The sequence below is a fragment of the Urocitellus parryii genome, chromosome 4 (assembly GCF_045843805.1).
Source record: "Urocitellus parryii isolate mUroPar1 chromosome 4, mUroPar1.hap1, whole genome shotgun sequence".
NCBI lineage: Eukaryota > Metazoa > Chordata > Mammalia > Rodentia > Sciuridae > Urocitellus > Urocitellus parryii.
The window spans coordinates 55,676,895-55,700,987 of record NC_135534.1 but is presented as its reverse complement, the minus strand read 5'-3'; the positions used below and the strand labels follow the sequence as shown (position 1 = coordinate 55,700,987).

Genomic DNA, 24,093 nt, shown 5'->3' with positions numbered 1-24,093 from the left:
GAACACATTTCCTTTGAAGTATTGTTTTAAGAAAAATAAATGAGAATGGGCAATGAAGAAGGAGGAGGAGGAAGAGGAGGAGGGGGAGGAGGAGGAGGGGGGGGAGGAGGAGGGGAACTAAGAAAGGTATTACAATTCAAATGTATCATATTTTGTTATGGTAACCTCCTAATGCTTGATTCAATTTATGAGATTCCTAGTTCACATAGTAAAAAGTTTTGAACAGCTGAATGTCCAAAAGGGATGGGTGCTCAATTAAGTAAAGATCTATCACTCAGTGTGTTATCATGCAGATCTCAAAAATTATGTTTGTGAGAGATTATAAGGTAATACAATTTTCATATCAAAAGGAAAAGCTAAAATATATCTACAATGTGCTAAAAGTTATATTAAAGTATATCTAGAGAGGAAAATTCCTGGAAACAAATGTACCAAATTTCTAATGGCTGACGTGTTTTAGTAGATATGTTTCATAGTAATGTTTCTTTTGAATTTTCAAGTGTTTTTTCCCCAACATCATTATTTAGTTTTTATTTAGAAACAAACCAAGATATCGCTTATATTACTATTATAGCACATTACATGAACTTAAAAAGTCTCCACTGCCTTTTGTCTCTATGAATGCTGGTTCTGGTTGCCCAGAGCCTGTTCACTACACTAATCATGCGTACATTCACCAACTCTTTCTTCATCACCGTTTTTGCACAAGCACTAGGTATTTGTAATGCAAAAATAAATCAATTATTGCTGAGAATATGTAGTCATTGAAGAGAATGAAAGGTAAACAATAAGCAAACAATCATAAATCAGTATAAATAATAGCAATTTAGAGATCTGCAAAACATAATGTCTATAACCAGATTCACCCTTAGGAGTCAGAGAAGGCTTTGGAGGGACATGAATCTGGGAGGATAAGGACAAGTTGCCCAGCATAATGGAGGCAGGAGCTTCCAACAAGAAGAAAAGTAGAGCAAAGGAGAGAAAATAGAGCACATGGAAGGGACTTAACATAGTTCAGGAAAGTTGGTCAGTGTGAGTGGTGGATGGAAACATTCTGAGAGACAAGTCAAGTCTCATGCAGGGATGTACCAGGAAGAATATCCTTATGCAGTGCTAATGAGATTACATTTTATCATTAAGACCTGAGAAAGCACTAAAAGATTTAAATGAATAGCTTTGGCATCCTTTTTTTGGTCTTTTTTTTTTTTAACCAGCAATAGTTATATTTTTGTGGATTATAAGAGAAAAATAATAAAAGGAAGGAGAAAATAAAGTACATAAAACATAGAAGAAATTTGACTAGGGACTAGGGAACTCTGGAAATGAAAAGGAGGAGATGAAGAGATTAAAATGGGTATTCAATTGTAAATAGAATCAATAGGATTTTATTAGAGATGATACAACAAGAGGAAGAGGCCTAGGAAGACTCCCAAGTCACAGACATAAGAAACTTCGGTGGATGGTGATGTTCTTCCCCAGATATAAAATGCAGGAGGAGTGGTTGAAGAAAAGATATGAGGAAGGTTGGATTTAAGGTACTTGTAGGATTCAGAATAAATCACTGAGGATGATGAGAAGAACAATTGAAACTATGGGTCTGGACCTTGGAATAGAGATCTGTTTAGGAGTCATGGTTTGAGAGACACGTTTATATAAATAACACATGAAGAAAAGAATATAACTAGACTGCAAAGAAGGAGCTCAATTATGCTCCTTTACTGAGGGGACAAAAAACGAAATCCAGCAGATCATTGGTACTGTGTGCAGAGGAAGAGGATAATATGAAGGAGTCTAATGAATAACCCAAGAAAACCAGGAATGTGTGGAATGAAAACATTAAACAAGCATTCTCATTTCCCTTAACAGGAACAAGTTACACAAGAGATGAAGGTTGGAAACCACACCACAGTGACAGAGTTCATCATCTTGGGGTTGACAGAGGATCCTACACTTTGTACCATCTTCTTGGTGATATTTCAAGGAATATATGTTGTCACTTTAGTGGGCAACACCAGCATCATAGCTCTAATAAGAAGCTGTTCTCAGCTTCACACCCCCATGTACCTGTTCCTCAGCCACCTGGCTTTTGTGGACATTGGGTGTTCCACAGCAGTCACACCTATAATGCTTATAGGATTCTTAGGACATGGAACTATCTTCCCTGTAGCTGGCTGTGAAGCCCAGCTATGTTTTGTGGTGACATGTGGAACTACTGAGTGCTTCCTATTGGCCGTCATGGCCTATGATCGCTATGTGGCCATCTGCTCTCCTCTGCTGTACTCCACCCACATGTCTCCCAGAGTCTGCCTTCTCTTAGTGGGGGCTTCCTACCTGGGGGGCTGTGTGAATGCTTGGACATTTACTAGTTGTTTATTGAGTCTGTCTTTCTGTGGACTAAATCAAATCGATCACTTTTTCTGTGACTTCTCCCCTTTGTTGAAACTTGCCTGCTCAGATGTCTCCTTAATTGAAATTATGCCTTCCATCTCCTCTGGCTCCATCATCGTGGTCACAGTGTTTGTCATTGTTCTCTCTTACATCTACATCCTCACCACAGTCCTGAAGATGCGCTCCTCTGAAGGGCGCCACAAGGCCTTCTCCACCTGCACCTCCCACCTCACTGCGGTCACTCTCTACTATGGGACCATCACTTTCATCTATGTGATGCCCAAGTCCAGCTATTCCACCAGCCAGAATCGAGTGGTGTCTGTGTTCTACACAGTGGTGATCCCCATGTTGAACCCCCTCATCTACAGCCTGAGGAACAGAGATGTAAAGGAGGCCCTGAGGAAGGCAACTGTCAGAATATATTCTTAGGATCTAATTTTTGAATTGAAGACAACTTATCTAGTGTTCATTTACCCATATCACACTTAGTACCCACCATATGCTGCTTAACTGCTTAAATCATACTTCTTTTAAAATTCTCAATTTTAAACAATTTGAAACCAATTTGGAAGCACCTTGAGATCAGTTATGATGATAGTACCAGCTATCACTATTATTGAGCTCCTACAGATGCCAAGTCCTTTTCCTTATTTAATTTATTCAGCAAACAATAACTTACATTTGCTATGTGCCAGGTCTCAGTCTAAACATATTACATTCATTTATTCACCTCTTCCTTTAACAACCCGGTGAAGTGTTCCTATTATTCCTAATTTACAAGTAAATAATTTGAAACAAAGAGTGAGTAAGTAGTGATGCAGCTAACAACATATGGGTCCAGTACATAAATACAGAAGTTTTGGTTCAAAAACATCTTGCTTTTCCATTTAATTTTCACAAATGTACTGTGATTCAGGTAATTAAAAATCCCCCTCAATTTGCAATGAAAAGAAAAAAAAAAAACAAGTCTTGGAGAGTTCCAATAGTTTGTACAGGTAGATGTGGGTTCAAGTGCTCTGTTTCCAGGTCCTGTGCAGTCTAGGCCATACCTCAGTGGCTATAGACTTCAGCACTGCTACTGAGATAGAGCATTTGGGTTGAGTGATCAAGCCTTATCTAGTACTTTATGTCAACCATTTAAACAAACTCTACCCCTAAAAAGACCCATGGGGTAGAGACTTAGGAACAAGAATAAGAATAGAAAACTGGATTGATTCTCATCTTTAGGGAATTGGGTCTTGAACCATGATCCCATGATTTCACTGGCAGTCTATCCATATTTAAATACACGTTAAAAACAAATAGTCCCTTGGGCTGGGGATGTGGCTCAAGCGGTAATGCGCTCGCCTAGCATGTGTGCACCCGGGTTCGATACTCACAAAGATATTGTGTCCCCCGAAAAACTAAAAAATAAATATTAAAAAAATTCTCTCTCTCTCTCTCTCTCTCTCTCTCTCTCTCTCTCTCATTTAACATGATATCTTTTATTTCTAAGCATTACAATAAATATGTTGACAATAATCATCATTGCATAGGTCTCAATCTACAAAGAAATCTGTGGAAAAAAACCTAGAGATATTGTCCACAGATACAGATGACAGTAAAGGAATTTGCGGAAGTGTGATCTATTCTTCTTCACATTATTGCCATAATAATGGAAAAAGTAAGGAGAGATTTTCGGCTATTCCTGCTTGCAACCTCATTTTTGTTTATCGTGAATAAGCTTTCTCACGGCAAATTCTTTGATGTTTAAACCTACATGATAAATATGCAGAGCCTGCTCTGATGTCAATCAAGCCTTATCAGGGTCCAGCTCTCTCTAAATATTTGTGTATTTGGATTTTTTTTTTTCCAATCCCATCATCAGCCTGACTTTGGGAAAAACTGCTTAAAGGCCATGCAGGTCATGGCAATTAATCTTCAATATAGAAGGAACTCACACAACTCAGTAGCAAGAAAGCAAATAACTTGATTAAAAAATAGACAAAGGACCTGTTTTCATCAACTTTTTTGCTGCTGTGACTAAAAGACTCAACAAAAATAATTTTAGAGGAGGGATAGTTTATTTGAGGGCTCATAGTTTCAGAGGCCTCAGTCCATAGACAGCTGGCTCCATTCCTTGGGGTTTGAGGTGATGCTGAACATCAGGACAGAAGAGGGTGGCAGAGGACAGCAGCTCAAATGATGATCAAGAAGCACAGAGAAGGAGATTAAGCTCAGCTCACCAAATGTATACCACAATAGCCCACCTCCTCCAGCCACACCCTATCAGCTCTCAGTCACCACTCAGTTAATCCCATCAGGGGAATTAATTCACAGACTTGATTAAGGTTCTCACAACCCAACCATTTCTCCTCTACATATTCTTGGGTTGTCTCACAGATAAGCTTTTGGGGACATCTCACATTCAAATCAGAAGAGGTTTCTTCCTTATTTTAGGCCTAGTTGTCTGTCCTTGAGCACACACACACACACACTACAGGAAAAAAATATGTCACTGGAAGATCTAGAAAGTGACCATCTCGCAAATTATCAAGTGAATTTCAACACACCGTCGGGGTACACCTCGGACCCTAGTCAGGGCACATCTGGAATGTCGTCTTCGAATCCTCTTTTAAAAAACCCCCTGTTTTCCTCAATGGGCAGAATCACAGGGACAGGAGTCCCCTGTGCTTCTCCTTTGCTAGCAAAGAACTAACTTTCTTCTTCCTTTTTCTCAAATCCATGTCCTCCTTATTAGATTGTCATCAGGCACAGGATGGAGCTTTCAGTAACAAGGCCATCATGAAAACTGTATGGAGGTTCCTCAAAAAGTAAATGTTAGAACTACTGTAGGAGCCAGCAGTTATTCTTCTGGGTACATATGCTGTGGAATTCTTACACAGAAACACAAGATACCAGGGCATCAGCAGGAAGCAGTGTTTATTAGGGCCAACCCTGGCTCAGCTTTTCTCATCCAAAGACTGAGCACTGGATGCAGGAGATGTTGCCCTGTATACCCCTGGCTAGTTCCTCTTTCATATGCCAGCTCTTTATCTCCTATATAAATTAATACACATTCTGATTGGGCATTCTATTCCTATACTGTAGAGTTGGAACAATGATACAATTGAGTTGTGAAAGGTTCACACTGACACTGATGGTGCCACACGAGCTTTTTATTTGTTTTGAGAAGGTCCCTACCACACAGCCCAAAAGAAATAAAATCAATATCTCATGGAGAGAGCTGAGCCACCATGTTCCCCTCAATTTCTCAGGATAGCGAAGATATAATAACGACCTAAGTGTCCTTTAGTGGATGAATGGATAAAGAAATTGTCCATACACAATGGACTATTATTCAACCTTAAAAAGAAGGTTCCCTGCCATCTACAACAACTTGAATAGAATTTGAGGATTTTATGTTAAGAGAAATAAGTCAGATAACAATATTACATGATTTCAATTATATGCAAAAATCTTTTAAAAGGCAAATGCAGAGAAACAGCATATTGGTAGTCAGCAGGAGATGGGAGAATGGAAGATAAAGGTCAGAAAGTACAACGTTGCAGTTATGTAAAATGAATGTCTAGAAATCCAGTGTATGGCAGGACTATAGTTAATACTGTCCTAAGAAAGTAAATTTTAAATGCTCCTACTGATACTGCCAGTTACTGGTGATGGATTCTGCTCCCTCACATGATGAAGTATAACATTTGAGAAGCACAAGGAGGCAAGCATATACTTTTAAAAAGAGGTAATATAGACTTCTCCCGCGAGGGAGAAGGAGGGCATAGCTGATATCCTCATATCCCCAGGAGTAAAGGCATTCTGCTTTTTTATGTGTCCTAGGCTTCCTTTGTTCTCCTGCACCCTTCCCCCTTCTCTCTCTCCTTCCTGTGTGCATGACTAGGCCCAGGAAATGCAAGGAGGGATGGCCAAAAGGTGGGAAACAGGTGAGCTGGAGGGGCCAGAGAGGAGTGATCCAAGTAGGAAGGGGCCTGGGGGGGGTGAATTAATAGCAACTTTACAAGTCCCTTAGGGAGGGACATTTCCTGGGACAGGTCACCTTAACAACAGGTTGGAGCAGGGGCAGGTTTTTGATAAGGGTGGAGGAAGGGCTCTGAAGGAATTAACATTTCAATCCTTCCATTCTCTGGATCTGACTCTTGCCTATCTGCCTGTCTAATTCTGGCTTCACTACCACCAAAAGAAAAGATGTGGCATGAGGGATAAGTTAATTTTCTGTTGTAACCATATCACTATCAAAATATCATGTTTTATACCTTAAACATGTACAATTCCTAAAAATGAAAAAATGTGCCACTTCCTTTTGGTTTCATGGTTTCAGATGAGAAACATCTTTCAGATGTGTTTTCAAAGAGTCCTTTCTTTCTGGCTACTTTTAGTATTTTTCTATCTTTCATTTTTAAAAGTGTAATTTGGAATTTGGATATATATGTCATGACATGAATTTCTTTGCTTTTTAAAAAACTATTATTATGCATTTTTCCAGATTCCTGGTTCTGTGACTCCATATCTGTTTCATCAATTTTGGGACATTTTCACCCATCATTTGTATGAATACTGATTCAATTTCCCATTTACTCTCTTCTTCTGGAGACCTACCATACATATTAGCTGTTTTTATTGTTTCACAGGTATATATAGCTCTGTTTTTTTTCTCTTTTCCAATCTATTTTCTTTACTGTTTAGATAGGTAAATTCTGTTTATCTTTATTTAAGTCCTATATATCTCCATTCTGTTATTCTGAACTCTACTATAAAGTCCATCCAAGAAGTTTGTTTAATTTTGATGATTTTATTTTTCAGATTATGATTTTTTATATTATATTATTATTTATTTTCCTCTTGTTATTGTTGACTGGGGGGTCGATTTACTTTTACTGTTGATTGACACATAATAATAATAATACATATTTATGGGATACAACATGATATTTCTATTCATAATATATTTTGTAATTATCAAATCAAGGTAGTTACTATATCCAACACCTGAAATATTTTTCATTTCCTTGTGGTGAGAGCATTCAAAATCCTCTCTACAAGCTATTTTGAACATATAAAACATTTTTGTTAACTAGCCACCCTACTGTCCAACAGAGAGACAGAGTACCAGAACCTTTCCTCCGATTTAATATAACATTGTTAATAGGTACAATGTTACAGTTTTATAATTCAGTTTGGTTTATTATTTTAACTTCAATTTCTTTGCTGAATTTTTTTTTCATTTCTTTCAAGAAAATTAGTGTTTGTTTGGTGAAGCATTTTTTAAACATATTTTCTTTTCTTTTTTAATACCTTTATTTCGCTTATTTATTTTTATGTGGTGCTGAGGATTGAACCCAGGGCCTCGCACGTGTGAGGCGAGTGCTCTACTGCTGAGCCACAACCTCAGATGGATGAAGCATTTTTTTGATGGCTGTTTTAAAACACAATCAGATCATTTTGACATCTTTGTTGGTGTCTTTGTCTTTTCCTATTCAATTTGTGAACATTTTAATTCTTGATAAGACTAGTTATTATTGTATTATGGACATTGGGGATATCATCATAAGATATATACGTGTGTGTGTGTGTGTGTGTGTGTGTGTGTGTGTGTGTGAAAGAGAGAGAGAGAGAGAGAGAGAGAGAGAGAGAGAGAGAGAGAGAGTGAGAGAGAGAGAGAGAGAGAAGCAGTTTTCCTGTTTGAGGTTAAACTAGAATTTCTAGGAAAGAGTACATGTTTGGACTTCTGCTGGGCCCCACTGGAGAGGTTCTGACCATGGAAATGTACAAGGCAGTGTTCCTCTGGTGAGCAAACTCGAGGGGTGGGGGGTGTAACAGTTGCCCTTTTCCCCATGGTTGGAATATTTTGCAGTCTTCCCCAGGTACTCTTGAGATAACCAATGTATGCTAGGCAGGAGCACTTGTCTAATCATAACCCAAACATCTTGCATTGTGACCAAATGTAACCTATTGATATAAATAAAGCCAGCAGCTCAGAGGAGCAGCCATTTTGCCACTTAGCCATTGCTGTCTCTGCATCTTGCTGCTGTCTCCTTTTGCTTTCTTTACACCCCACTGATACCAGAGTACCAAAAATGGAGTGTGACTCACACTGCCTCCTTCCAGTTGGGTGAGGTGGAAGTCTAGCACCCCTCTGCCCCGTTGACTCCTTTCAGAGGAAGTGGGGTCCTGATGTGCATGCCTCCTCCCTCTGAGTAAGCTCTGCTCACCACTGGGCAGTGCTGCCTCTAGGAAGGAGGAGGAGGAGGAGGAGGAGAGCACTGCTTTGTTGTTGCAGGTGGGGAATCTCAGTTTCCACTGGCTGCACACAGGGCAGGGGACAGAATACCCAGAGTCTCACCTCACATCATCTCATTAAGTCTGTGGCTGCCTGGTAACACAGGAAGCTCATTTCCCCAGTGGAACCACCAACACCAGCCAGGCAGGGGGCTGGAAGGAAGGGAGGGGTGAGGATCAACCCCCTGGTTGGCCCCACTGAAACCAGAAGGAGCAGGAGGATTCTACCTTTTCATTAGTGTTTGCCTGAAGAAGGGCAAGAATTGCTAACAGGTGTTCTTTTAAGGCTACTTTTCCCCAGGTTTTTGACTAAGGACAGGTTTTTGTTAAAATTTTTTTGGTCTGTGTCTGTTGGTGGTCCTGGGTTGGAGGCTCTGTTTGCTCCTTCACGGTAGATGGAAGCAATAAGGAAAGCCAAGAGACTCTCTGCTATTTTCTTCCTCCAGTCTTGAGATCACTTAGAATCTGCCTTCTGAAGTTTTCCTATATTCATTTGTTGTGTTCTATCTAGAGTTTCTTTTTAGTAATAAGAGGGAAGTCCTGGGAGGAATGAGGGTAATTCATCTTCAGTTAACCAGAAATCTCTGCCTTCAAACATCAAAAAATATTTATCCAGATTCTTATTTTTGTTTGTTGTTTCAGAGAATCTCATACAAATTATCCTGTCACTGTCAATTTATATTCAGATTTGGACATCTCTGTATTTTGAACAGAAAGACTTTGCCAGAAGTAAATGTGTCAGAAATAGTGTCCCCTAGAGCCAAATGTTCTGTTTGTCAACCTTCTCAGGGTATATATCTTAAAAGAAATCAAAGAATTAAGAGGACAGCTGTGATCTTGATCCTTTGCTTATCCTCTATGTGTCTTCTGTAAAATAAGATCTCAAAGTCAGCAGAATCAATGGTTCAAGAAGGAGCAAAAGTTTCATTCAGCCATCCATTAATTTATCAATTTTTTCATTCATCTGTGTCTAATATGCATTTAAGTTCTAGGAACTATATGAAAATTAGGAACTATGTTCCAGGAACTGTGTGAAAATTAGAGTCTTGGGGAGGAGGAATTTTTTGTAGTTTCCTCTGTGAGGCTTCCAGCATTGTGAAAACACAAGCACCTGAATAAATAACTCCCAGTGCACTAAGTATTTTGAAGAAAACACCTAAGGTTCTACAAGAGGATAATGGTGTTCATAGTATGGTCTGAAGCTTTTCCAGAAGGCACCCTAGAATTGGTCAAATAACATATAGGTTGGTAGCTGTAGCATAGGTAGGTTTTGCCTAGGTAAAGGAAAACGTGTATTTTACGAAAAGTCCAGAGGCAGCAAATAATGGGGATATGTTTAAGAATTTGAAAGAAAAACAAATCATTGGTTCATAGTATCTGTATTCTCAGATACCTAGAGGAAAATTCATAAGAGATGGAAAGAAAACAAAGGTTATATTCAGGAACTTATAGGACATGTTAAGAAAGGTATCTTTATTCTAAAATCTTCAGAAATTTTAAGAAAATTATTTATATTTATGGCTATAGTTGGCAAAGAGAGAATGAATTGGACGAGACTTAGAGACAGAAGAGAAAAATCTAGATAGGGTTATATTACTTAGGTTTCCCCAGAGAGACAGGTTTACACACAGAGACATGAGTACACACATACGCACATAGACACACATCTATTTCAGAGAGGGAGAGAGAAAGAAAAAGAGACTGAAATTTTAGGGATTTTGTTCACATGGTTGTGGGGGCTGGAAAGTCAAAAATCCAAAGGTCAGGTGAGCAGATTAAAAATACGGTGAGAGTTGGTGTTTCAGTCCAGAGTCCAAAGCCACTCTGAACACAGAAGTTCTTCCTCTTCAAAGGACCTGAGTCTTTTTTGCTTAAAGTCTTTATCTGAACACAGCCCATCCATACTGTGAAGGATGACCTCCTTTAGTCAATGACTGCTGATTTAAATGTCAATCACATCTAAAAAGATACCATCAAATGAGTGTCTATAGTGGTATTGTACCAAATAACTGGCCACCACAGTCTATTCAAGTTACCACGTAAAATTAACCCATCACAGTGGTGCTAACTATCATAAGCAAAACATGGAGGATCTTAATTTGAAGTATAAGTGCTAATAATGAAGATGGAGAAGAGTAGTAGATAAATGTTGGTCTCAGAATGGACAAGACATTGTGATCAAATATAGGAGTGTAGGGAAAGAAGTAAATTACCCTCACACTTCTGGATCAATAAGCTGAGTCAAAAATAGTGCCCCCTACTAGAGGGGAACGAGTTGTGAATAAAGAAAGGACAGGAAAAGATAAATAAATTTTGTGGTCATCAGCATGTAGATGTAAAGATAAAACTCTCAGGGTGAAAATATGCATTTTAAGCTTATTTAAAATATGCATTTTAAGCTTCCTGACAATGAGTGACAATATCTAACCATGGGTGAGTCACTCCAAGCATGTTCCACTCTTTCCTCAAAGATTGCAGGAATTGTGTTCATTTATACATAGAAAGTCCCATTTTGACCTGACAAAGAAATTCACACATTAGTCAGGGACATCTTAACATTTTCTTCTGTGGTGAGCCTTCTATATCCAAGGCTGAACTCATAGGCTAGGAACACAGACCAGAATTATAGGGGACCACAAAACCAATATCCAACAGATAATCACAGTGCAAAAACAAACTAAAAAACACATCTCTAGCAATTTTATTTTCTGTTCTACTTTGTAATTTTCTTTCATAATGCATACCCAATCATAAATGACATTATCATGTACATTGCAGGATGATTTGTGGTTGAAAATGAATACAACCTTAAAGATTGTATGCACAATCACTTCAATTTATAGTGATAATGACTTCTGAAAAAATATGAATACAAATGAAAAAGAATTATATGCAGATTATGTTTATGGAAATAATTTGTTATTCTTAAATATAAATTAAATTTATTAAAGCTAATTCATTACAAACTTATGATTTACTATTTGATATCTAAAAATAAACCCTTCTACATTTACTAAAATACTCCACATGGGCTAATTATGTACCAGTAGGTATATTTCAACCAAGGACACACAATTTCCTTTTATTAATATATCTATGAGATATTAGGACTCTATCTAGTCTAACCAAAAAACAGATAATCAAGAAAATATTTTCCTACCAAGCTGTCTCTTCAGAACTCCCTTAATTTCCTGGTTCCTGAGACTGTAGATGAGGGGATTCAGCATGGGGATCACCACCGTGTAGAACACAGACACCACCTTGTTCTGGTCAGTGGAATAGTTGGACCTGGGCATCACATAAATGAAGGTAATGGTCCCATAGAACAGAGTGACTGCAGTGAGGTGGGAGGTGCAGGTGGAGAAGGCCTTGTGGCGCCCCTCAGTAGAGCTCATCCTCAGGATGGTGATGAGGATGAAGATGTAGGAGATGGCAATGACAAACACAGTGAACACAATGATGGAGCCAGCAGAAAATGTGGAAACAATTGCAGAGACACCAACATCAGAACAGGAGAGCTCAACTAAAGGAGCAAAATCACAGAAAAAATGGTTGACTTGATTTGGTCCACAGAAGAGCAAAGAAAAGACAGAAAGGGTAAATGAAGCACCATTGAGGAAACCCCCTGTATAAGTCACTACAAATAACTGGAGACAGACTTGTGTGGACATTTTGGTGGAGTATAGCAGTGGGTTGCAGATTGCCACAAAGCGATCATAGGCCATGGCAGCCAGAAGGAAGCACTCCACTGTCCCAAAGAACACTGCTAAACCAAGCTGGGTGGCACACCAAAGGTAGGAGATGGCATTTCTCTCCACCAGGAAGTTTACAAGCATATTGGGTGTGACAGAAGACGAATAGCCTATGTCAGCAGAAGCTAAATGGCTCAGAAAAAAGTACATGGGGTGATGGAGCTGAGAAGAGACTCTGATGAGAAGGATCGTGCTGAGATTGCCACAGATGGTCACCAGGTAGATGCACAGGATGATCACAAAGAGGAAGACTCGGAGGACTGGATCCTCAGTTAAGCCCAATAGAATGAACTCTGTCACTGCAGTGTGGTTCCAAGTGACCAGGGAATCCATGGGACAGTGGCTGCTGAAAAATGAACTTATGAGGAAAACATGACATTATATTAAAAAATTTATAAATATATGGTTTTATTTGAATTAATGCCTACATGGAGATTATTATAAAAATAGATCATTCAAGCAAAATTTGGTCTAATTTTTTTTTATTTTAGAGTCCCAGAGTTTATATATTTATGTATAATGAGTCATTTTATAGTTTAAAAATTGTTTTTCATGGAAACATTAAAAACTTTCTATAAATAATGTAAATATATATGTGTGTGCAAACATTTAAGTAGCTTTAACACTACTTAAAATATAAAAATATGGCTTGCAAAAATAACAAAAAGGAATCATTAATTATGACAAAATAATTAAAATGTATGAGACCAATTAAGATTTGAGTAATAGCTGAATTTATTTTATGCTTACTAAATTATCACCCCATAGATTAAAATTTATATGTATAATTCTATTTTAATTTCCATGAAATTAAGTACTTTTATTATTTCCATTTTCTAGTTGAGGAAACTCAGTTTGAAAATGTTAAATAACTTTCCTAAGGTTACACAGGAAGTAGTCGAATCAGGTATGAACCCAGGCTGGTTAAAATTTGTCTATTCTTTTAGTAACCATTGCTGTAAATGAAATGCTAATTATAACAAATTAGATGGTCATTACAATGAGTACATGTGTAAGTGGGGGATAACAGGTTAGCCTTTCAGCTTTCTGGAAGTTGTTACATAAAAGAGGCACTTCCTTAGACACATAGTTTACAATATCTTTCAGTTAAATGAGGCCATCTTTAAGACCATTTTTTAAAATGAGAAATATATTTTTTTCTGATAGAACAAGGAAAAAATATCAAGGAATCAAAGTAATAAATTAAATTACCTATTGTAAATTTATTAAACATTTTTATTATTTCCAGTTAAACCATTGCTTTAACGAAGTACTTGAAGTGCCATTCTAATCACTATTAAAATATCATATGATTAATATTTAGAACAAATTATTAAAGTTTGTTTTCTTCAAGTACATCAAATAATTTTATAATGTAATATTTTCTCAAATGGAATATTATGGAATGAAACATTATTATTTTCAACACAACATAGAGCTGAATCACATTTCAACCTAGAGTTAATATGTTCACTCAGGATCACCCAACAATGTGTCAGGTTCACTCTAAACTCCCAAGACTTTTGGTTTTATATCCTTTTCTTTGTCTAAAATGTCTAGTGCCTCTGATGCTAGAACATTCAATCAATAAACAAACTAAGTTTTCCTGAAAAATTTTCAGGGTGTCCCCAAAGTATGTTAAAGCTGCTATATATTTTTTTATTCTTATGAGTTCTTTTTTTTTTAGTAGTTCTTTTTATTTATATGTGACAATAGAATATACTGTGACATAATTATAAAAGCAAGGAATATAATTTGTTCCAATTCAGTCCCAGTATTTCCCCTTCCCCTTTATTCCTCCCACCTTCTGTTGCCTTCCCTCCACTCTACTGATCTTTCTGCTATTTACTTACATATTTTTAAAAAATCATTGTCACTGTGCTATATATATATATATATATATATATATATATACACACACACACACACACACACACACACACACATAGAAAGACCGGATTCATTCCACTGACTTTCCCTATCCTATCCCTCCTCCCTTCCTTTCATTCCCCTTTGTCTACTCTTCTGGTCTTGCTTCTGTTCTTTTTTAAAACCCCTCTCCCACTTATTTTGGATAAGCTTCTGCATATCAGAGAAAACATTTGACCTTTGACCTTTTGGAACTGGCTTATTTTTCTCAGATAGTCCCTAGTTCTATCCATTTACCAGCAAATGCCATAAAGTCTTCCTTCTATATAAGCTACTGGATTTTTTAGCATTATGGTAAAGAGCTAAGTTTAGCTACTATTAGAGATCATGCAAATTTCTAATCTTATAGGTAGATAAATGAGGAATCTTGGAAAACTGAATTATTTCCTGTCTATTTACAGAAATTTGTGGAAACTTTAATTCAACTACAATTATTTGCTAGATGACTGGCTGGTTATATCTGCCTTGTTTCTCAACTACAGTTTAGGAACATAGAACAACTTAGAAGAATAAAGTGTTCTTAAGTGTAAATAAAAATCAGTAAATCAGATTTACTCACAAAAGCCAAACTCTTACCTCTTGAAATAAGCATTAGTTTATGTTGCTGTAGAAAATGCAAAGTCAGTATTAATATACCGTAGATGTTATCCATTAATATTAGTGTTGCTTTTGGGGATAAATCTCTGAAGATTCTAGAGTCAAATGTGAATTCAAAAACACTGAGTATCATTCTTACATTCTCGAGGGAATATTGAGTAGTTCCCTTCACACAACCACAACTAATCTTCAAGGATTCTGTCAATTCTCAAGTGATCTTTTTTTCTTTTTAAGTAGATATTGGTACACTTTCATTTGATAATTATTGAAAGTATAATCAATTATTTCATAGCTAAATATTGGTTCTAAGTTTACTTTGTTAATTCAGGCTTAAAAATACTAAACTGCACCCAGAGAATTGGCATAAGCCTGTAATCCCAGAGACTCAGGAGGCTGAGGCAGGAGGATTTGAGTTCAAAACCCACCTCAGCAAAAGTGAGGCACTAAGCAATTCAGTGAGACCCTGTCTCTAAATAAAATACAAAATTGGGCTGGGGATGTGGCTCACTGGTCGAGTGTCCCTGAGTTCAACCCCTGGTACCAAAACAAAATAAAACTAAGCTACAAATATAACATGGTAGCTTATCTTTTTTTCATTACCACCTGTTCATTTTAAAGTATTTTATAGTGTTAGATCTAAGACACTCCCTTAGGTAACTTGAGGAATATGGGGAAGTTGACAAAATTGAATTTTAAATATCAAAATTATTTAAGCTATGCACAAATTTTTATAGCCAACATCATAAAATAAAACCTTTTAAAGTTATACAGATGAGGAACTGTGAATTAAAGAGATTCTGATGACTTCCAGTTAAGACACAGTCTTACCTGTGTCATGTCCACATGCCACAAAGGATAACTATTGGTTAGTGGCTTATGTGAGGCAAAGAAGGATGGTAGAAACAATGACTTCAACCTGAAGACTCAATCTAACTCTCTTGCTAATCCTAATTTAAAAAATCCTGCCTTGCCCTCCAGATGCCCCCTTGATGGAAAAGGCTGACCATTAATAGTACTGACCAACTTTCATTTGAAGCTTACTCTGCCAAGCACTGTGCATTAGCTTTGCACACCTCATCACATTTCAACCTCACAATGATTTGGTAAAGCAAGTATTCCCATTATCCTGGATTAATAGAGAAAGCTTACTTTAATCTACTTGTCAACACATACTCAATTGGTAAAAGTAAATCCAGGTTTAAAATTTGGGGCAGACTGGGTATTAGAATGTGTACCCTGAATTCGTGCTGTCACCAAGATTTAAGTGCCCCGTGATGACCACTGGTTCACAACTAATCTCTGATGAATTATTTTTCTCTCTCCACTCTCAACACTCCACCCAAGTTCCTCCAACTAGCAGAGCCTACAGTCTGATCCTGAGCACTAAGGGTGGTTTCCTCTCATTTCCTCTCGTGTGTTTGCCAGTGAGTCTATTGATCTTACCTCCTATGACCCTGTAAAATGTGTCCACTTCTACCCATTCTGCACTGATTTTTCTATGTTCATGATATTCTTTTGCATCACAGCCAGAATGAGTTATTTCTTGAAAGAAATTAACTTCACTCATTTTTATTGGTATCAAATAATTGCCTGCTGTAAGTTAAAATGACTCATATAAAAAGGCAATGGGCCAGTGCCACATCAATACAAATCTAAAGCTCCCTTCAGGTAACCATCTTTTATTCTTTTAACTATTTTGTGATTGAGATACTTCAGAGTATGAAAATCATACAGTTTGCTAGGGAAAAAATAGTATTTATGTGTTCCTGCTATTTTCCCTATTTAATTTGAACATAATGGGTACAAGGAAAAAACTAATGGTTTTCCTGGGGGTGAACAGATCTGTACAGAAGATAGTTGTTGAATTTAAGTTCCAAATAATAATATTAAATGCTTCAAATGTCAAAAAAGGAATAAACTTTAATGCAATATTTTATTTCAATGAGAGAATAAAAATCATTTCTCACAGACAAGAAAATTTTGTGATATTGAGTTTAAAAGTTGTGTAAAAATAAGCAAGTATAGGGCCTGGGGGTATAGCTCAGGGATAGAGCACTTGCCTACCATACAAGATTCCCTGGGTTCCATTCCAGCACCACACACATACACACTCTAAAATACAGTTAAATGGGGCTGGGCTTGTGGCTCAGGTGTACAGCACTCACCTAACATGTGCAAGGTCCTGGGTTCAATCCTCAGCACCACATAAAAATAAAAATACAGTTAAATGTGTAAGAATTTTCAAATAGACTGTATTGTATTACAATATTACAATGCCTCTTGCCATGTTGAGATTTCCAATTGTATCAAAACTGTATCAATATTTGTTATTATTAAGCTTTAAATTTAACCAAAGTAGAATTTTACACGAGTTTTATTTTACAATAAGCTACTCAACTTTATTACAGCAAAATAGAGCATAAATATAAATTTTATCTTGAAAAAAATTATGGTTTCAGTTTCTTTAATAAATAATCATGTATATTTTCCCAACATTTTATTCATATCTTATACATAACAAGATGTAACAACTACTAGCTCCGTTCACTCTCATCTTAACAATGTAAGAGTAATTTGAAAATGCTTAATCACATTTGTTTTCAGGAAATTGCAAATTAGAACATAATAGATACTACTACACAGTTTAAAGCTTAATAATACCAAATACTGATACAGTTTTGTTACAGCTGGAAATCTCAACATGGCAAGAAGCATTGTAATACAATACAATCTATTTGAAAAATGGTTTGAAAATTCTTTTACATTTAAACACTGTTATCTATGTGCAGTGGTGCACTTCTGTAGATCCAGTAGCTCTGGAGGCTGAGGCAGGAGGATTGTGAGTTTGAGACCAGTCCTCAGCAGCTTATTAAGACGCTATCTCAAAAATAAAACATAAAAAATGACCAGGGCTGTAGGTCAGTGGTGGGGTGTCCCTGAGTTCAATTTCCAGCACTAACAACAAGTTAAGTAAATAAATTTAAAAAAACCCACCCATAGACAAATGGAAAATTATATCCACACAGATGACTCCAATGTTCACAGAAGCTCTATCCACAATAGCACAAATCTGGAAACAATGCTGAAGGCCACCAACTGGTGAGTGAATAAAAAAGCTGGCATTATCTGTATAATGAAAAATGACTCAGCAATAAAAAGAAACACACTGTTGATGCACCCATTAGCTGTGAATCTCAAAATAGCAATGCTGAGAAAAGTTAGATGTGATAGTCTATATTTTACATGATTTTCATTTTATAAAATTACAGAAAGAGAGTCTAATCTATTTTGTTCAAAAAGCAAACCTGGAGTTGCCTTGGGCCAGCAGAGGGGGAAAAAATGGATTTCAAAGGGGCAGAAATAATCAATTGAGAGGTGATTGAAATGTATTTTTATTTGATTGTGTGTGGTTTTGCTTACATGGGTGTAAAATACATTTTAAATAAATGTGTTCATTTTAATTCTGAAAATCTTTAAAAAGTCCTCAAACCTGTGGTTTGAAAACACACAATTTTTCCTTGATGGTATTTTTCTTAGTTTTGATGTATGTATTGCAGGGTGCTATATGTGCTATACCTTGTGCTACATGGATATATACATTTGTCTAAAATTCTCAAACTACATGCCTAACACTTATGCATTATATGAAACTATATTTCAATAAATAATGTAAAATAAAAATTTAAAAATCCCCTTTCTGGGAGCTTAGTGGGATTTTGAAAGGAAGTAAAATTAGATGCACGTAACTAATTTACCATGTTTATGCAGAAGTCTTTCCATATTAATTATAAAATTAATTTGTAATTTCTTTTAAAAAATCCAACTGGAATTTTATTTGAAATTAACCACACAAGTATGTTAGGATTAATATCATGGGATTGACATCTTTATTATGTTGAATTTCCCAATCCAGAAGATGATATATACTTGCTTTCATTTCATGTGTTCAGGTTGCTTTTGATTTCATGGATGTAAACAATAGAAAAACCTGTCAACAAAAGTTAACATATTTATCACTTCCAGTGTATTTAATTAGTTCATATACATCTAATTACAGTCTGAAACTATTTTCCTACAGTTTGAAGTTTTTCCTCTATATTTTTATTGATGTTTCAGTCCACATACAAAAAATTATTGCCTGTTTTATTTGAAAACATTTATTTTCCTTAATTTTTGAAAGATATCTGCATAGGCTTAAAATTGTTTTTTGACAGGTTTTTCCTTTTACATCTAGAAATTTTTCATTCCAGTATTTTCCAGCTTTCAGCAGTAATTAATCACATCATTGCTCTCTCTGTGTATAATGTGTGTGTGTTTTTTTAAGAGAGAGAGAGAGAGAGAGAGAGAGAGAGAGAGAGAGAGAGAGAGAGAATTTTTTAATATTTATTTTTTAGTTTTCGGTGGACACAACGTCTTTATTTTATTTGTATGTGGTGCTTAGGATCGAACCCAGTGCCCCGCGCATGCCAGGCGAGCGCACTACCACTTGAGCCACATCCCCAGCCCTGTGTGTTTTTAATGGTATTAAATTTTAATTTTTTTTTAACTGGCAATGCAGCCACAGTGCAAAAGCAACGAAATTTATATTTTCTTACCATTGCAAAAATGAGTAGCAATAATACAAATGCTGTTCAGTTGTTTATGTTGTTTTTAAAACAGTTGTTTATGTTGCTGAGGCAGCACACCAATAGTAGGTTGCATTTGTGGCTGTCTTATTCATGATGTGTCTACATTCAGGGACAAACACCTAATTGTTTTATTTTCTATTTAAATTCAAATATATTTGTACCCTAATAATGAAATATTGAGTTATATGTTATTTTATATTTAATTATTCTTTTTTCTTCTCCCTACATAAATAATTAAGAAATTGTATTGAAATGTGTTCTTATACTATGGCACCTTTGAAGATTTCTTCACTTTTAGCTTTTGGCATGGTAGTATGGTGCTCATAACTTGTGTGTGTGTGTGTGTGTGTGTGTGTGTGTGTGTGTGTGTGAGAGAGAGAGAGAGAGAGAGAGAGAGAGAGAGAGAGAGAGTGTGTGTGTGTATCTTGCTTATTATTCACTGAGATTCCCCCCCCCCTTAGGTTAACAGTTTTTACTAGATTTGGAACATTTTTAATAATTTATTCTTCAACTATTTTTATGACCTTTCATTCTCTCTGCTTCTCTGAGCCTCCCATAATATATATGTTGGACTATTTGATATTGTTCCACAGGTCTACTGTCTTTGCTGATTTTTTAAAAATTCTGTTTTCTCTCAGTTCATTATATTGTATTTTTTTACTTCTCTTTTTCTTTGTTTTTAATTGACATAATTGCATGTATTTATTTATAACATGACATGATGTTCTGAAGTGTATATGCATTATGGAATGGTTAAATCTAGATAATCAACATATGCATTACCTCACATAGTTATCATTATTGTGGTTAAAGTATGACTGTCTGGCCACTGAGGCCTCCTGGGTTGTGGCTTAGTGGTAGAGCACTTGCCTAGGACATGTGAGGTATGGGAATCTATCCTTAGCAGCACATTAAAATAAATAAATAAAATAAAGATATTGTGTCCATATGCAATTGAAAACTTTTTTTAAAAAAGGATTTATCTAAACCCAAGTTTGCTGTAATCAGTCAGCAGCTATGCACATTAGAGATCAAGCCCATATCATGGAGTAATGGGTTCCCACGGTGGCACAAGAGCAGATTTTGAGGCTCAGTCTGCAGGTACCAGCCTAGAATCAGGAGTGGTAGAGGTTTATTCAATGCTGGATTTTACTGAGGTCTGTCCAGTGCTAGTTCATACTGTGTTGAAGACTAAGGCAGAACCCTATGTTTATTTCTCTCTTTTTTCCCAAGCTCATGCTGTCTGCCTGTGCTGGGGGAGGGGGGAGGAGGTGCAGGTTATGCAAAGCTGTCGATCCTGCCCACTTCAGCACATTATTTCTTATTATTGTGCTCTAACCAAGTACTGTGATCTATCACCTGATTTCTGTAGCTTTTATGAAGGTATTTTCATGCCTGGATAGATGTTCAAATTGATTGTTCTGTGGGGTAATAATCATTAGAGTTCTATACTGCAGTTTTCTCTGCCTTAATGAAATTAATCTAACTAAAGATGGGAGGGATTTCTAAGAGGTCCAAGCAGGTGAAAGAAAAAGTGAATAAATGTGATGATATAGAGGTGACTTAATATAATGCTTCCTCAGAAGATTGGCAGGAATAGTATTCATATACACCCCCACACAAAGGGTACCTTCTTCTGAGATTCATCAGCTCCTCTGTTTTGTGTGATGGGATTATGAGAACCCATGAGAAAGCAATCCCAGGAAACATACTTTATGCTCATTTTCTTCCTACCCTCCTCCTGTTTCCCCAGGTACTAAGTTCTCTTGACACCCCATTCCCTGTCCTATGAATGGGGTAGAAGAGACCAGAGAGACTTGGCAGATTTTCAGAATTATAAAATAAATGATATTGGGCAGGATGTAAAATATTACTGTGGGAATCATCTACATTCTAAGATATATTTTTCACAAGTTGAATTCAAATCATTTCTATGTTACACACATCATTGAAAGCTCCCCATGGTGTGTGAAGATTAAAAATCATTTTTTTTGTGGCCACACATTGGGCAATACAGAGGCAAGACTCCTTGTATCTAAAGTAGGAGTCTCAAGATAATGGTTCCCAATGACCCCAGGACTCTCATTAAAATTTTTCATTTTCCCGAAATGAGGATGGCACTACCTTTCATGTTACGGAGATTCTAAATTCATAAGGGACTCATTATGAGCATTCAAAATCACCTTAAATATTATCCCAGCACTAAGAGATATGTAAAATAAGAGTAAGAAGTATATAGTGGAGATATGAGACTAAATTCTTTCTCCAGATTAATTACCTTATGATTTTAAAGAGACTGGAAAGTGAGTGGAGGGAGTTTTAGATTGTTCTTACTCTTTACAATGAACATCATTCTATAACTTTCAATAATCAAATACTTGTGGGTGTCCATAGCCTTATACAAGGTTTCAAAGAAACTATGGACACATATAAGCTGGAAATTAAGAAAGTTGCCAATTCCTTATTTTAGATATAGAGCAAACTCAGAAAACTGTATGGGGAAAGTTTGAAGATCTGAAAACGGAGAGTGAATGTCAAACTCCAGAAGCCTGGTGTAAAAGAGGGTAAGTTTTGAGAAAAATAAACAGAAGAGTTTATCCAACATTGTAAGTATCTTGTTCTCCAGCAGTTGCCAGGATTGTTGTGGAGAATGGAAATAATGTCATGCCGACCTTATCTTATATTGTGGCTGTACTTAAATAGCATGAAGAAATCATAATTTACCTTTGACACACAAGAAAACTATCACAGAATCGAAAGATTCTCAATCAAAATCACAGAGAAATATTGTCAAACAATACATACCCTGATATCAGGGAGAAAGTTGCCAAAAACTTGTGGAGGGTGTTAGTATGTAGAGGTGAATTATTTTGATAAAACTTTCCTAGTAATTCTAATACACCTCTGGGAAGCAGTCTACTTATAGGTTGAGTGTGAATTGATTCTATAGTAAATAGGTATAGTCACGATTGTGCAGAAATGAGAGTTGCTTTCTCCTAGGCTCTATGCCACCACTGTTGCAATTTTAAGAAGTTTTTTGTTTGCTTCTGTTGTTATTTGACATTCATAAATTAAATTAAGAAAGCATTTAGAATACACCTATTCTTCCATTCATATTGCTAGGCGCCACAGTTCTTAAAATCTGTTTATAGAGCAATCAACTAACTTTAGCACATATAAATAAAGGCAAAGGAAAACAATGTATTGGAGAGGAATTATAAGCTGAAGTCCAGCTTATAAAAAACATTTTATCGCAATACAATGACACATTATTTCAGAAGAAATGACGAAAAACCAAGGCGGAGCCTTCCAAGGAGGAATGATATTTGCATTGTCTTTTCAAGAAAGCTGTGTTTTTAGTAGGCAGAGAAAGGCAGGCTAGATAAAATAACATGCAAAGTGGACAAACCAAGAAAGGACATGCTGTATTTGAGAAGCTGAGGGATGTTTCTCCAATATGGTTGATGGACAGGTAACACCTTGAACCCACACTAGAGCACTTGCACTTGGGGAAGCTTAGAATAAACTAGCCATGCAAGTGGTTCTCCAGACATTCAATGCCCTGCAGTAAGTATGCTCCAAAGTATGTAAGTATGAACCTACCAACTGTATCACTTTGGCAAATCAAATATTTCAGTTTAATAATATTTATATCTTACAGTAGCTATAAAGATATATGAAACTGTATAATTGAACCATGCAAAAAAGGTAGAAGTTATTAGTATATCTAGTTTGTAAGAAAAGGGGATCTAAAAGATGTTTATAGTGAAGAGACAGCACATTTATAGATAGGAAATTAAAAAGCTGGTAGAGGTGAGACTAGGTCTAGGAGAAGGAAGCACATATAATATTCACCCCCATAGGATAGATGTAGGGCAATAGAAGAGGGGATAAAAATAACCAAGGTGTCCATAAACAGAATACTGTAATTATGGAAGTGACTTATTGGGGTAAAAAATGTGGAAAGAGTGAAAATGTGTTGGATAGTAGCACTCTGATGTCTATAAATCAGGAAACAGGAAAAAACTCTGATATGCGAGGGATATGGTTACTTGTGTTCTGAAAATTTTGCGTCCAGTACTTGGAGAACATTCTGAAACTGGAGATGTGCCAAAGGAAATTTAAGTCTTTTCTTATAGAGACTGGAATTGGGGAGTGGTACAAAATGAGTGGTAGCAGAAGCAATAAGAATGGAAATTTTGCTTTAGAAGTGAATCGACTGAGAAACCTTCAGAGGAAAGAGCCTTTGTGGAGTGGTCTCAAAGAGAAGCCTCATGAATCTTGATTGAAGATTGCTTGAGTAGATTTATGGCCCACCTCAGGATATCTATAGTTGTTGTGGGCCAGCCATGGGCTGTGGGGTGTGAACTATGAGAGTGAGTATACAAGGGGACTGGACTGACGTTGCCTCTCTGTGTGGACTGGAGACTGCCCATGATCCACACACAGTACATGAGATGGGTGTGGCTTTCCAAGATGACCATAAGACATCACGAAGCTAGACTCAACCC

The 24,093-nt window shown here is 36.6% G+C and overlaps 2 protein-coding genes across 2 annotated transcripts; one reads left to right on the top strand and one right to left on the bottom strand.

Annotated features, from left to right (window-relative positions):
- Nucleotides 1-1,872: 1,872 nt before the first annotated feature.
- Nucleotides 1,873-2,817, top strand: LOC144254414 (olfactory receptor 5P1-like). Its single transcript, XM_077797573.1, has one exon. The coding sequence runs from the start codon at nucleotides 1,885-1,887 to the stop codon at nucleotides 2,815-2,817; it is 933 nt and encodes a 310-aa protein (XP_077653699.1). The 5' UTR covers nucleotides 1,873-1,884.
- Nucleotides 2,818-11,816: 8,999 nt separating this feature from the next.
- Nucleotides 11,817-12,761, bottom strand: LOC144254413 (olfactory receptor 5P76-like). Its single transcript, XM_077797572.1, has one exon. It carries the CDS (start codon nucleotides 12,759-12,761, stop codon nucleotides 11,817-11,819), a length of 945 nt encoding a protein of 314 aa, XP_077653698.1.
- Between the last annotated feature and the right edge of the window lie 11,332 nt (nucleotides 12,762-24,093).